At 55.8% G+C, this 14807-nt stretch overlaps 1 protein-coding gene across 2 annotated transcripts; it reads left to right on the top strand.

The window, feature by feature from the left end:
* The first annotated feature begins 1823 nt into the window (after positions 1-1823).
* On the top strand, positions 1824-13456 carry ASPHD2 (aspartate beta-hydroxylase domain containing 2). 2 transcript variants are annotated; one of them, XM_055321879.1, is made up of 5 exons: positions 1824-1836; positions 3317-3399; positions 5775-6860; positions 11866-11979; positions 12573-13456. In XM_055321879.1, the coding sequence occupies exons 3-5, from the start codon at positions 5975-5977 to the stop codon at positions 12680-12682; spliced, it is 1110 nt and encodes a 369-aa protein (XP_055177854.1). In that variant the 5' UTR covers positions 1824-1836; positions 3317-3399; positions 5775-5974; the 3' UTR covers positions 12683-13456. The 2 variants fall into 2 exon arrangements, with proteins under 2 accessions (XP_055177854.1, XP_055177853.1); XM_055321878.1 differs by lacking the exon at positions 1824-1836 and having other exon boundaries at positions 3145-3399.
* The last annotated feature ends 1351 nt before the right edge of the window (positions 13457-14807 follow it).

Below are 14807 nucleotides of genomic sequence, written 5' to 3'. Positions count from 1 at the left end.
ATCGGGAACAAATAAATACTCTTAACAAATACAGAGCAGTATAATTGCGCCGGTCAAAGATAATTACAGGATTTATAGACAATATTAATTCATAATGCACTACAGATGGTGTGATCCAGGAATGGAACACACATTTACAACTATATGAAGAATGTTTTCCTTTTCAACTCCATCAGGGTGATGCTCTGACTGAATGTATAAGCACCCTTGGAGAAGTCTGAGTTTGAGCAACTTCCTGAATGTGAGATGGACCAAATGCCCTCCTACCTTTTCTCCGCCCTCCCTGGGTTCAACCACTGCGAGGCTGGCAGTGAAAAGAGACATCTTGTTTAATGTTTCTAAATCAGATGACTGTGTTGATTACCCACACTTTGAACAAATCTGGACGCATTTTATGGCTTCCCAATGTATGCATTTCATTTATTTTAGTAGAATAAGAGAGGGGGAAAAACAGTTCTTCCTCCTTTGGAGTAAGGACAAGGGAGAGGATGACAGGGATGAAGTGGATTCTAAAACATGGTGGGGTGGGTTCGGGACCACAGCAGATGTGGATTCTGAGCCACAGTAGAGGTGGGTTCTGGTGCAAGGACAAGGAGGATTCTGGAACGTGGTAGAGTGAGTTGTTAGGTCAGGGGCCAGCTGGGTTCTGGGACAAGGATGAGGTGGATCCTGGGACATGGTGGAGGGGAGTCCTTAGATCAGAGACCAGGTGGGTTCTAGGACAGGTGTGGGAGGTAGATCCTGAGACATGGTTGAAGTGGGTGCTGGGACAGGAGCAAAGTAGATGCTGGGACAGAACAGATGAGACGGATCGTGGGTCAGCCATCCTGCTCCTGAGTTCCCAGAACCCACCCGTGCACTGAACCCCGGAGCCCTTACCACGTCCCGCGGCCACTGCTAGCTTATCTCCGCTTCAGCATCCCTTCCTCAGCGAGGCCTCCCTGGGGGGCCTCCACCCGCGCCCGCCCAGCACCTTCGCGTCGACTACTCCGCGCGCCAGGTGACGGTGCGTGTGCCCCTGCGGTGACCCGGGCACCCAGGGCCGCGGGCCAGGCTGCGGCTCCCCGGGCAGGGGCCTCGTGGGCACGGCCGCCCAGGGAGCCCGGGGCCAGGCACGGGAGGCCGCCCAACGCCCAACGCCCAACGCCCAACGCCCAACGCCCAACGCTCGCTGGTCTGGAGCAGGGGGGTTCTCCAGGACACCAGGGATGCTGTTCGATTTGCGGTTTGATTCCGAGTGCCCGAACGGCCTCCCGAGCGGGCGGCGGCTCAGTAAATACAGGGAAGAGGGTGTCGGGGCGAGAGGAAAGGAGAGGGAGGGAGAGCGAAGGAGCAGGGGAGGAGGAAGTGTGGGAGAGCGCGAGGCGCGGACGCGGCCGGGGGAGCGGGGCAGGGGCAGGGGCACGGGGCGGGCCGCCGAGCGAATGAATGAACGCCCGCCCGCGCCCCCCGCGCCCCCGCGCCCCCGCGCCCTCCGCGCCCTCCGCGCAGGGTCCAGGCCCCGCCCCCGGCCGACCTGGCCCCGCCCCCGGCCGCCCCGCCCCCCGCGCCGGCCCCGCCTCGCCCGTCGCCCGCGCCCCCTCCCCGCGCCGGCCCGGCCGCGCGCGGCATTGTGGGAGTTGTGGTCCGTGCGGCCCCGCGGAGCGCAGCGCGGCGTCGGCACCGGCGGGGGCGCCGGCTCCGCTCGGCTCCGCTCGGCTCCGGCTCCGGCTCCGGCTCCCGCGGCGTGGGCCGGGCGGTGGCCCCGCGGCGCGGGCGGGGGGCGTCTGCGCGTCCGCGCCCTCGGGCGGCGGCGTCGTCCCGGCCCCGCGGTCCGCCCCCGCCGCCCGCGCGCAGGTAAGCGGCGTCCCCGGGGGCTGCGGGGCGCGGTGGGGGACTGCGCGGCCGGGCGCCCCCCGCACCCCCGGGGACAGGGACGGAGGGAGGAGGCGGGGGCCGGACGGCCGCAGGCCCGCGGGCCCCACGCCCCACGCTCCACGCCCCGCGGCGGCGCGGCCGCTGGGGATGCTCGGGGATGCTCGGGGATGCTCGGGGATGCTCGGGGCCGCCGGCGCCCACCCGCCCGCCCGCCCGCGCCCCGCATCCCGGCCCGGCGAGGGGCGCCGCGGCGGGGCGCTCGCTCCGAGCTGGCGGCGGGCCGGGAGCACCCTCCTCGCAGCCCGGCCCACCGCGGCGCCCCTCCTCCCCGCCGCCTGTCCTCGCCTGCTGCCCCCTCCCCCGGCCCCGAGTGTCCCCCACTTCCCGGTTTGCCGCGGTGGCCCTCCTCCCCTGTCCCGTGAGCCGTCACTATAAGCCACCTTCCCCGAGATCTTTAGCCTCCTGCCCACTTTTCCTGCCAGCATTCACCTTTCCGTGACCCCCCCTCCCCTGACCTCCTGGTGGTCACCATCTGTGTTGACCCATCCGCCGCCCCCCACTTCCCCCACTCTCCAGAGTGGGTGGATGCTGAAAAAGCTGGCCCAGAAAGTGAGGAGGAGAGGTCTCCAGTTGCCCACGGGGGAGGGCTGGCCCCAGGGCAGTTCGGTGGGTCCTGGGTGGAGAAGGTGACCTGCATCACACACCTTGCCCTGCTCTGTCCGCCCTGCTCCTGTTGGGGTGGGGGGGGGGGCTTCTAGGGCGCCCTGGCCACACCCTGAAAGTGACCAGAAGCTCCTTAGCACTGGGCAGCCTCCTGGATTGTAAGGTGAACGGCATTAGCCAGGTTAGAGCGGAGTCTGTCCCCCAGATGTTCCATCGCATCAGAAGTTATATTTCATTGGACTTGCTCAACCCATTGGACATGAATTTGGACCCTATTCCCCAGAGCTGACCGACCTTTACCATAGGAGTTATTAAAGAGCAGAACTGCAGTGACAGGTCCCTGTCCCTAACGAGGACACACATGAAGCATGCAAATGATCAGATGTGTGAAGGAAACTGGACGGTACTGTAGTCCCTGAGCCAGGAACTGGGGAGAGGGAGAATCCATGCCCTTCCCACTGGAGCGTTGGTGGCTGTCACTGGGTGCTGGGAGGGTCAAATGTTTGAAACAGTACTTAATAAGCTGTCGATCACCCTGTAAATGTAAGGGTTTTTTGTTTTTTGTTTTGTTTTTTTTTTTTTGATTTTTTTTATTATTTTTTATTTATTTATGATAGTCACAGAGAGAGAGAGAGAGGCGGAGACACAGGCAGAGAGAGAAGCAGGCTCCATGCACCGGGAGCCCGACGTGGGATTCGATCCCGGGTCTCCAGGATCGCGCCCCGGGCCAAAGGCAGGCGCCAAACCGCTGCGCCACCCAGGGATCCCTGTTTTTTGTTTTGTTTTGTTTTTTTAGCGTCACATTTCAGCCATGAACCTTTAAATCCACCTCTGGGCTCAGGGGCCTCCCAGTGTCTTTTGGCTAAAAGTAACTGGCAGGTAAGAAAAGCCCTAACTTCAGCTCTCAGTGCTGTTGATGAGAACAGGGTCTGAAGCTGGGTTCAGGGCATCAGGATCTCTTGCTGCCTTTTGTTTATACTTCAGCCTAGAGAGCGCTCTTGGCTAACATTGTCCAGAATGAGGCTTCCTCCCCCGGGATGAGGGTGAGCCGCAGGGGTGTCCAGTGGAGAGATCCCCCTCGTCATCCACCCTGCCTTCCGGGTTTTCACTGTGCTCTAGTTGAGCGATTAGCAGGGCTGATGGGAACTGACACTTAACAGGTGTTTGTTCAATTATCACCATCTCGCTGCTCATTTAAGAAAAACCTCTCCTCCTGAGAGGCTGAGTTTAAAAGTTCCAATTAGAGGTTGAGCTCAGGGAGGGGGAAATCCTTTTAGTAAAAGTGCTTGTTTATCACACAGATGACAGCTTCACACTGAATTTCAGGAATCCCGGGGTTCTGTTCTATTTGGGAGACAGGCTGGCAAACAAAACATGGGAAAAATCATCCCAGATTTTCTTTCCTTTTCCCTTTCCCTGTAGAGGGATCAGGTGCCTGTTATGGTATGGCTGGGAGAGAACCAGGGGTGCCCTGGGGTCTGTTTCCAGCCGGGGGGCCCAGATCTGTGAAGAAATTGAGAACGTGCGAGAAAAGAATTGAGCTGCGAGCCTCCCCACTCTTGTATTTTTCCTAGAAACATAAAAACGGCCGGGAATATTTAGCGTGTGTGTTTTTGACTTGCTAAACATTAGAGGCAAGCGATGCTTAATTCAACCTAAGCTGGGAAGATGCAAGCAGGCAGTTAATGAGCACCTAAGGTTTCTCTTTCATTTTCAGCTCTGCAAGTCTGGGGACAAACAAAAATCACTTCAGGTGCATGGCAATGAGAGTGTCCAGAATTTGTCCGTAGGGTCCCTGGTCCTGAGATGGCTTTCCCCGATGCCCCGCCTTTACTTTGCAGGCTGATCCACATGGGGTGCCACATGTCTGAGCACTCATCAGCACATCTTAAAGGCTCACTGTGACATCCTAAGTGTTTTACATTGGTCGTCATTGGCCCTACATCCAGGGAGATGGGCAGGACCCCTTCTTAGAGACAAGGAGACTGAGATGGAGGGGAAGTGACTCATCCAGGGTCCAGCCCACCTCCAGTTTGGGTTCTTGGCCTCTCTGCCACCTCACAAGAATTTTCCAGCCAAATTTAGTCCCCAGAGAAAGGAGAAGGGACAGCCTTCCCTGTGTTTCAGTTGATTTCTATTCCCAAGAGGGAAGGTAGCACACAAAACCATTTTTTTCTGAACTATGCGGCCCCTCGCACTGAGGGAATGTATTAGGCTTGTAGGAGATCGTAGACCTGGCTGTGCTCAGATTAGAACACACAGGCTGGACGAAGGGTCTCAGCTGGGAAACACAGCTGGGGCTTTATAGACACGGGCAACGTGACTTCTGGGCTCTGATCAGGCTTTTAGGGTAACGAGGGTGCCAGACACTGGCTCTTACCATTGGCAGGGGTACCTGGCAAAGTGCTCCTGTATGTTTCAGAGACTGGAACTATGAGGGCTTCTATTTCCATTCTCCCCCATCACTTCCTCTCCTAACCTGTGGGCGAGACCAGTGAGTAGTCTCCCAGGCAGGTAGACAGAAACACCCGGTGTCTGCCATGGGATGTGACCCCCAAGAGACCACTTCCCCTTCCAGCTTGAGCTAAACCCTTGTGTCAGAAGGGCAAGAGAGATTAAGAATGAGGAAGCATCATGAAAAGAGAAAGTAAAATGGGGAACGTGCAGTTTTAAGGCTCCTTTGCTATTTTTAGGAACTATTTATTTTAAGTAATCTCTGCACAACGTGGGGCTCGAACTCGTGACCCCCAGACCAAGAGTTGCATGCTCTCCTGACTAAGCCAGCCACATGCCCCTCCTTTGCCATTTTTAAGATGCTTTAGAATCCATATCTCTCTGTAAAGATCCAGAGAGTTAAGGAGAACAGGTATTATGAAACGCCTCCTATGAATAGACATCACCCTGCAGTCAGCAGGGGTGTGTGTCCCTGCCCTGGCTGTATGAACTTGGGCTGAAGTATATGACCTCTTGGGGTCTCGGTTTCCCCACCCGTAAAATGGGGCTGTTAACATCCCCTAAGGATGACACAGAACAGGTGGGGCTTGTGTAATTGTCAGTACTGGATGCAGATTGCACATCACTGGCCTTTTGGGAAATGGGGGCTGTGCTAAAATGAGAACACACAAGCTTGAGATGTGTGTATCCCCTGCCTTCACGAGGACCTTCAACAATGATCTGGGGTTTTACATTTCAGTTGAGGATTTTTTTCCAGGTAGAAAAATTTATGCTAGTTTCCTTTTCTGTTTTCATCTCAGGTTTGAAAATCATTTCACGGTGACCGACCCCCCCTTGCTGGTGTGACAGAGGCTCCTCCCACCCTACCTGCGGTGACTTCTGCCGGGAGCAGAGTGGTGGGCCAGATGTTGGTCAATGCCACCGTCGGCGGGATCCGAGGAACAGTGGCAGCCATGCCTCCCCTGGCCCCAGCCTCCCCTTCCCCACCACGTTGAACTGCATGGTGTGGGTGCCCTTGGGACCCCCAAGGAGTGACTGTCTGCCCTTGCTTCGCACCCCCAACAGCAACTCCCTCAAGATGTCGCTTGAGTGGCTGGTGGCCTGGAGCTGGTCGCTGGACGGCCTGAGGGACTGCATCGCCACGGGCATCCAGTCGGTGCGGGACTGTGACACCACCGCTGTGGTCACCGTGGCCTGCCTGCTGGTCCTGTTCGTGTGGTACTGCTACCACGTGGGCCGGGAGCAGCCCCGGCCCTACGCATCCGTCAACGCCCTGATGCAGGGTGCAGACGCCAACGGGCTGCAGAACGGGTTCGTATACTGCCAGTCCCCCGAGTGCGTGCGCTGTGCCCACAACGAGGGCCTCAACCAGAAGCTCTACCACAACCTGCAGGAGTACGCCAAGCGGTACTCCTGGTCCGGCATGGGCCGCATCCACAAGGGCATCCGCGAGCAGGGCCGCTACCTCAACAGCCGGCCCTCCATCCAGAAGCCCGAGGTCTTCTTCCTGCCTGACCTCCCCACCACGCCCTACTTCTCCCGAGATGCCCAGAAGCATGACGTGGAACTGCTGGAACGGAACTTCCAGACCATCCTGTGCGAGTTTGAGACCCTCTACAAAGCGTTCTCAAACTGCAGCCTCCCGCAAGGATGGAAAATGAACAGCACCCCCAGCGGGGAGTGGGTAACCTTTTACTTGGTCAATCAGGGGGTTTGCGTTCCCAGGAACTGCAGGAAGTGCCCACGGACGTACCGCTTGCTTGGAAGCCTTCGGACCTGTATTGGGAACAATGTTTTTGGGAACGCATGCATCTCCGTGCTGAGCCCCGGGACTGTGATAACGGAGCACTACGGGCCCACCAACATCCGCATCCGATGCCATTTAGGTATGTGGCGGGGTTGGGGTCTCGTGGCACACGCCCTTCCGTGCGCGGCCCCCCAGGTGGCATAAGAGCGCAGTAGCCAGAGCCGTGCCGGTTCACATTCTCCACTGTGCTCCCGTCAAAGATTGACGAATTGCGTGTAAACGATGGTGACAGCAGAGATGGAGTCAAAAAAGGAACTTGTCATCGGTATTACTTGACAGGTGGTCTGTCCAGAGGAACTTTCTGCGGTGATGGAAGTGGTCTCCATCCATCCTGTCCAAGTACAGTAGCCGCTAGCAGCACGTGGCCACTGAGTGCTCGAAACGTGGCTGTGCTGGGGAGGAACAGAATTCCTAACTTAATCTAAATTTAAAAAGGGACCCGTGGCTAGCGCCTACTGTATTGGACAGCGTAGCTCCAGAGCCAAGGCTATAATAACGATCACTGACGTTCATAACAACATCTGGGCGGCTGTGAAAGATGCTAGTGCCTTCTGAATCAAGAGTGAAGTCATGCTTGGTGTTAATGCTGATCTTACTCAGATTCTAGGGAGATCGTTAACGTGTGCGGCAGTTGTTTTGAGAACCAGGTTGGGGTCCACTCGGGCGTGTTTGCATCCTGGCCCCTCCACCTGCTAGCTGTGTTACTTTGGACAGATCACTTTCACTTCCCTGGACCTCCATGCCCTCACTTAGAAAGGAGAGGTAAAAAGCTCATTCCCTGGGGTGTTACTTTGAGGGTCTAATTAGAGAATGTGTATCGTGAGGCGTTTATTCACAGGGAGCATGACGTGGAGTACTCACCCTTTAGGTAGGCTTAACCGCAACTCAGTACATAGGGCTGGTAGTTCCCCAGAATGCCCTGTTCCTGGTGAGTCATGATAATGGGTTGGTTACTGGGGCAGTGGCACCACCAGTTAGCATCCCCGACTAGGGCGGTGTGCCCAGAGCCCGGGCAAGGTCCAGCTTCAGGAAGTTTGCAGTGCTGGCTGCCTTGGCTTTGGAACAGAGGAAGAAAAAGCACACACAGAGGAGCCCCGCTCTAAGCTGGAGCCAGGAGTTCCTAAGTGTTCTGTAGAGGAGCATCAAGGCAGCCTTGGGGGGGACCTGAGCCAGACACCTCAGACGGTCCAGCCCTGCTTCCCCTGGAACCTTCTGCTTCCCCCACCCCATGTGGGGATTCTGAGCAAAACGTGACTTGGACAGAGGGCTTCGCCACTTTGAAAAACAACTAGATTCGAGCACTTAACACGATGAGTATTTCAAGAGCAGAGACAGGAGAGGACAGAGGTGCCAGAGGCGGTGGCCTGGCTTCACGGTCAGCCCTGGGACTCTGGGCAAGTAACTGAGTCGCTCTGTGCCCCAGTTTCCTCATCTGTAAAATGGGGAGGTAGCACTTACCTCAGAATCGCTGACAGGGTTAAATAAAGTGGGATCTCCTGTGACTACTTGGCATGGACAGCGGTGGTAGCTAGTGGTTTGTGTTATGAAACCCGTGCGGACAGTCTAGGAAAGGATCCCTAAGATGTGGGTCCTCAGGACACAGTGGGAAATGACTGGGCTTCGGAAGCAAGAGCACCTGGACTCAGCTCGATGGGCCCCATCTGCCGAGTGCTCTTGGCTGGGACCTCGAAACCCTGAGCCCCTAGAACAGAGGTAATGGTACATGCCTCGGGGCTCTCTGGAGGATTAAAAGCAGCCCATGGGAAGTATGGGCAGGTAGAAGGCAGTCAGGTAAAGGGCACTCTGATTAATCGAGAAGCTGAGGTGGCTATCTGAGCGATCTCAGTGAAGTCCCTGCGCAGAGGGGCTCAGATCCGAGCGTGGGGAGCTGCCGGGGGGCTGCTGGGGCTGCCAGGGCTGCCAGGGTGGAGCAAAGGAGCCTTCCCTGATCCAAGCCAAGCGGCCTACATGGCTGGCTGTGGCATCCAGGGTCGGGGCTGAGGTCAGACAGGTTGGGTGAGCTGCAGTGAGGCAGGGGGGCCCCATGCCAGGCTTGGGGATTGAGGCTGTGGGCAATAAGGAGCAGTGCTGTGCCTTTTTCAAAGGTTTTCTTTGTATGTTTTTAAAAAGCTTCAGAGTAACTCACAGGGAAGAGCGTTTGCAGACTGATGTAGAATTCCAGGAATAGGAGATGAGTAGCAAGGGCGGGTGGCCAGAACACCTAGGATTTGCCCTGCGTGTGAAGGCCTGTGGTGCTGCTGTGTGGCGCACGTGTGAGTGTAAACCATGCCCACACGGGCCCTCCGGATGACCTGTCATTCGCTTCTCAGCCCAGCTAGTTGCTGCCACCAGAAAAACTGGGCCGTGTCATGTTCTCTTGGAAGGAGTCCCGCTGGACTGTGGCTGCTTCCCCACGGCCGGGGCAAGCTCCCTGGGCGGGTTTGCTCAGTGTTCCTTCTTTCTGCTGGCATGCGCACGTTCATACCCACCTGGGAATGAAACAAAGGTGTGTTTGACCTTGGGTGTTGCCAGAGAGGGAGGGAGTCTGGTCCGGTGGCCACGCCCCCTGCCAGCTCACCTGGCTGGAGTGGAGGAGGCCCCTGCAGTTCCGGAACCAGGCCATCCATCGGAGTTGTGACTAGTCGGGCTGACCCTGCAGACACCTGAAACCCCAGTGACCGTTGTGCATTCACCCAGTCCCTGCACGCGCCAAGGACTGTGCTGAGCTGCCTCTGGGGGCGGTGGGGGTCACTGGGTCTGGACCCCGCATAGAGCCATGAGACAGCTCCGAGCTCCAGCCATGCTGGGATGTCCAAACTGCACTGCCAAACCCAGACCTCCAGCAAGCAACCTCCAAGGCTCATGAGGCAGATTTCCTGGGGAGGGGGATGTCCTTCCACAGGGCCAACCCCCAGGAAAGGGTAGATGAAAATGCACGAGCACATTCAGCAGATTCTTGCTAAAGAAGCACAATTAGACTCTCGTTGCCTTTCACGTGTCTGTTGTTGGGTTTCTCGGCCGTCTGGCAGGGTGGGCCTGGCGGAGCAGCTTGGATGTGCCGTGACCACCTGAGTGCCAGCCTCTGGCATCTGGAAGTGGGGGCCGCCGCCACACAGAGCCCTTTCTGCGCCCTTGACCTGCCTCGCTGAGTGGTTGGTGAGGGCAAACAGCAAGCCCTCAGCCAGAGGACGTGGGGCCGATCTCTGAACACTCTGTCTGGGAGAGAATTGATCATTTCTGCCAACTGAGGGGGTTTGCGGGCAGTAAGCAGGAATGATGGGCAGCTGGAAGCCACGGTGAAAGGGGAAGGCAGAGGAAAGGGGGCAGGGGGCTCTCAAGCCAGCACACCAGACCATTTTTCTAGCGTACTGTCGTGCACAGTGGTGAATCATTTAGCGGCCCAGAGAAAGGAGAGCTTCTTCTGAAGCCCTGGGGTGGAGTGTCCTTGCAGAGAGCCACCGAGACCTAACAGCCTTGTCCTCCTGAACCAGTCAGTGAGGGCTCTCTGGGTCCATCGCAGCCCTAACCCCACCCCACCCTCAGCAGTTGTTACGGTAGTGGGAGATGAGAGATGATGGTTCTGGAGTCCGAGGGACCCTTCTCGCCTGATGCAACGAGGTGTCCTACTGATAGTGGAAACATTAACTGTAAGAATGGACAGTCGCTTTCATACCATTGCTACTGACATACTGTCCAGTGGTTTAAGAAGAGCCTGTTCCTCGGAACCAGACGGATTTGGATTCAGATCTCATGTCCCCACCAGGACTGAGGAGCAAACTTCAGGCAGGTCACTTCTCTGAATCTCAGTTGCTCCCATCTGGAGAACGGGTGATGTGATGTCTGAAAACTGCTAATTCAGCCCAAACCTGCGCTCAAGGCAGTCTGTACGGTCTTGGTAGCAAGGACAGTGGTCACATAGAGCCCCGAAGGCAAGTGCGCTAAGGTTCCCCCATTATAGACGACGAAACTGTGGCTCAGAGAGGTTAAGTGACTTGCCCAAGGCCCTGGGGCACTGAAGAATCAGAGTCAGTCATCTGACCCCAAGTCCTCATCCTCGCCACTCCTCCAGTGGCCTCAGTGTGAATTCCTACCCCATACATACTTCCAGGAGCTGTCCGTTTCTGGTTCAAGAGGTGCATTAAAATGCTCAGTTAGAACCCTGTTTCATGTTTGTAAGTAGTCATTTGTAAGGGGCAGCGCCAACTAGTCCCATGTCATGGTTGTGCCATTAGTCACCAGAGACAGACAAGAACACCATGATCCCACCCCCCTCTGCCAGGGCCCTGCTTCCTCCCAATCCATCCTTCCTGAGAGTCGCGGGGCCCACCCATCCCCTCATGTATCTGTTTCATGTCCGTGGTGGTGCCTTCGTTTATAGACGTCCAGGCGGTGACAGGGACCCAGTGTTTCCCCAGATCATCAGGTGGGAGACGGGGACGTGAAACTGTATGTACAGCAGCATTTCAGCCAAGTCCTCTTTTGGGGGTTAGGCCCCCCAACTTGGCAGCCACTGCCTACAGTTGTGAGCATATGGCTCCTTGTGAAGGTGTGGGCCCGCTTCCTGGAGCTCCGGCACTGCCTCAGGGGTGACCTCCCAGCTTCCCAGAGGGAGGCTGGAGGAGCTTAGACTAACCACATGCCCATCCTCAGACCCCAAGATGGATCTAAAGCCTGGAACCCAAAGATGAGGGCACTGTTTCATCTCAACCAAAACAGCCCTAGAGATCGGGCTGTAATGAACACAGTTATTGGGCCACGTGAGTTATGGACCTTCCTCAGTTAAGGGGGGGAACTTACAGATGAGCCTCAGGAGTCTCGAAAAGTTCAGTGCCAGCCTCACTGAGCAGCCCATGACCCAGAGCAGATTAAACCAAGGGAGGAATGTATTTTTCCAGGGAGCTCAGTATGGTCGGGGTGCTATGTAGCCTGTGTTTGCCCTGTCAGAGTACCCTGCCTCCACCCCAAACAGGGCTCCAAGGGGTGAGGTGGAAGGTCGGCTGCTTCGGAAGTGAAGAACTCCCACCAGCACAGGCCATCCCCTATGCCACCTGCCTTATTCTCTTTTCTCCGCTTTCCCCCGAAAGGTCTCAAAACTCCAAGTGGCTGCGAGCTGGTGGTGGGGGGAGAGCCCCAGTGTTGGGCAGAAGGACGCTGCCTCCTCTTTGATGACTCTTTCCTGCACACTGCATTCCATGAAGGTGAGTGCTGCTTTTTGTTTGTTACAGACTGTATGTGTTTCGCATGGTTTTAAGTTTCCAGAAAAATTGAGCAGAAAGTACATACTCCCCCCCCTGCCCCCACCCCTCCACACACACAGTTTCCCCTTTCGTTTACCATCTTGCTTTAGTGTGCTACATTTGCTACAAATGATGAGCCAGTATCGACACATTACTATTATTGCTTAAGCTCTGTAGTCTCCATTAGGGTTCACTCTTGCTGCTGAATGTCCTGTAGGTGTGACAAAGGTATAATGACATGGATCCACCCTGACAGGATCATACAGAATAGCTTCATTTCCCTAAAAACCCCTCCGTGCTCCACCTACCACTCACTCCTCCCGCCCTCCCTGCCTCCCCCTCCAGCCTCCCAGTGCCTCCTTTCATTTGCCCCACCCAGAATCTTATGAAGCCAGGATAACATTCTTGTTCAGAGAGGAGGAGACCATCCCATCCCTGCCAGGGGTCAGGATGGGTCCCTACCCAGAAGCTAACTGTGTGGGGTCCAGTGCTACGTGGGTCCTGGCTCTGGGAAGGTTCAAACCTCATCTCTCTTGTGCCTCCCCAACCCCCAGGTTCCGCAGAGGATGGCCCACGGGTGGTTTTCATGGTGGATTTGTGGCATCCCAATGTGGCAGCAGCCGAACGCCAGGCCCTGGATTTCATCTTTGCTCCGGGACGATGAGAACATTTCCCGTGCTGGAGTCGGCGACCTTGGCCACGGGTCAGCCTGGACAACCTGGGGTACAGTCCAGCCCCCACCCGTGCCGTGATTCCATGTTCAGAAACCTGCCTCAACAGAAAGTTCTTATTTGGGGTTTTGAGATCACGTTGGGTCCCTCCTTCCTTTGGTTGTTGTAAATGGGAAATTTTCAGCTTGTATCTCCTTAGATTTTTGTTGTTGTTGTTCCTTCCAGTCATTTGCTTCTGCGATTCCTTTCTGCCTAATAGCGCATTCCTTTGCTCTGTGACCAGAGGCTTGGTCCCTGTCGTCTGCGCCGTCTTGCTACCTGGTTTTTTCAGTGCTCTGAAATAGAGTAACCAAATGGTTGTCTGAATGTAATCACGTAAAACTCTTTGTGGTCATCATAAAGAACAACAAATGAAACAAAACAAAAAACTGCAAACCAGAGAGCTAGAGACCTTGGCCTCTGTTGCTGTCATGGTCACACAGGGGACCCTCCAGCCCACCCACCTCCCCCGTGGCAGGGGGAGAGTCTGCAATCCCCACACCCAGCCGGCGTCAGGGGCGGTGCACACGGCTGGGCCTGAGCAGACTTGTCACCATCGCTCACCTCACTCTGAACCCCATCAGGTCCCTGACGGTGGGGAGAATTTGGCTGGTGGGACTGGAGCCTTCTCTGTAAACACTGCTCTCCTTCCAAGCTGAGTCTGGTGTCCTCGAGAGCCAAGTCAGGGCTCCCACGGATCAGCTGCAGAACGTGTGATCTACTTACCTCACTGCCTACAGAAGCCCTACTGCCAAACCAGGCCCGGAAAATTCTCCGTGCAGCTGTTTTGAGTCCACGGTGATGAACGTTGAGACCAGCAGGTTGGCTGCTAGGAACTGTGGTGTGGTGAGACCGCGCTCATCCGGTGACATTCCAGAAACACCTTCCTCTGGCAAAACTGGAATCGTAGATCTGACCAAAAAAGTGTCTGTTTTGCTTTGGAGTTCTGTTGCCTATGATTTTCCATTTATCTGTCTGTACATAAATGTTCGAGTGCTGGACTCAGAGAGAGTGGAGGTGTCCGCCCCGTGTGTCTTTGTCATTGCATAGGGTTGCATGCCGGGTGACAGTGACCTAAGCCAGTGGGTGTGAGAGAGGCCTTTGTGAAGACCTACAAACCCAAAAGACCTGCGTGGCAGTGCTGGCCTTTTGGTCTCCTGTGAAGGACACGGCCAGTTAGAGGCACTGATTCTAAAAACACTCGCCTGTGAGCTGAGGTGTGCAAGAATAGCCTTCCAGCTGTCTTAAAGTTGCCTTTTTTTGGATAATGTGTCACAGGCAGTGTCCAGTTTATAAAGCCATGGAGTGGTGTGAGATATACAGCTTGTCACATACACAGGTCTCATATTTGTCCAAATGGAAACCAGAAGCTTCTGGGAGGAACAGCTGTCGGAAGTGACCATGATCTGCAATGCACTAGGCAGTTACTGGCAAGTGAGCAAAGAAAAACCTGTCTCCATTTGAGTAAAATTTCTACACAGATGTTTTTTTCCGTGATCAGAATGCAGGACAGGGCAGCAATTTCAAACACACCTGAAATCTTTTTACTCATTAAGTATCTTGTTCCGGAATCACCGAGGTGCATGATTTCTATACATACTGACTGCTCTCCGTTTACAAAGCCCGCAGCCCACACAGGTACGCGGCTACCTGAGCTCATGTGCCGTGCTTGGGGAACAGGAGATAAATAAAGGACCTTGCTGAAAACCAGAGTGACCTGCTAAAGTGGTGTGTTGGGGAAAAGAGGGAACTTGGCAGGAGATGCTAGGAGTCGGAGGCTCTTGGCTTTTGGATTGTGTCGCAGAGACGAGTGGGGCCCCATAGGCTCTGGTGTATATGGTGATATGGTGAGTGAAGCAAAACGCAGTTCTCCAGTAACGCGTGTGGGCTGACGGGAGCAGAGCCCTGGAACGTGAGGGACTCTAAATGGTACGCTGGGCAGAGAACAGGAATCGTGGCTTTAGGGAAAGGGGGGACTCGGGACTCCGTGCCAGGAGCTTGCTCCCACCCAATCTTGAGCAAGTCACGGAGCCTCCGGGAGCCTCAGTTTGCTCCACTGCAGAGGTGGTGCCTGGCGCA

Source organism: Nyctereutes procyonoides, unplaced genomic scaffold (genome assembly GCF_905146905.1).
Source record: "Nyctereutes procyonoides isolate TBG_1078 unplaced genomic scaffold, NYPRO_anot_genome, whole genome shotgun sequence".
NCBI lineage: Eukaryota > Metazoa > Chordata > Mammalia > Carnivora > Canidae > Nyctereutes > Nyctereutes procyonoides.
This window is presented reverse-complemented; position numbering and strand designations above follow the sequence as displayed.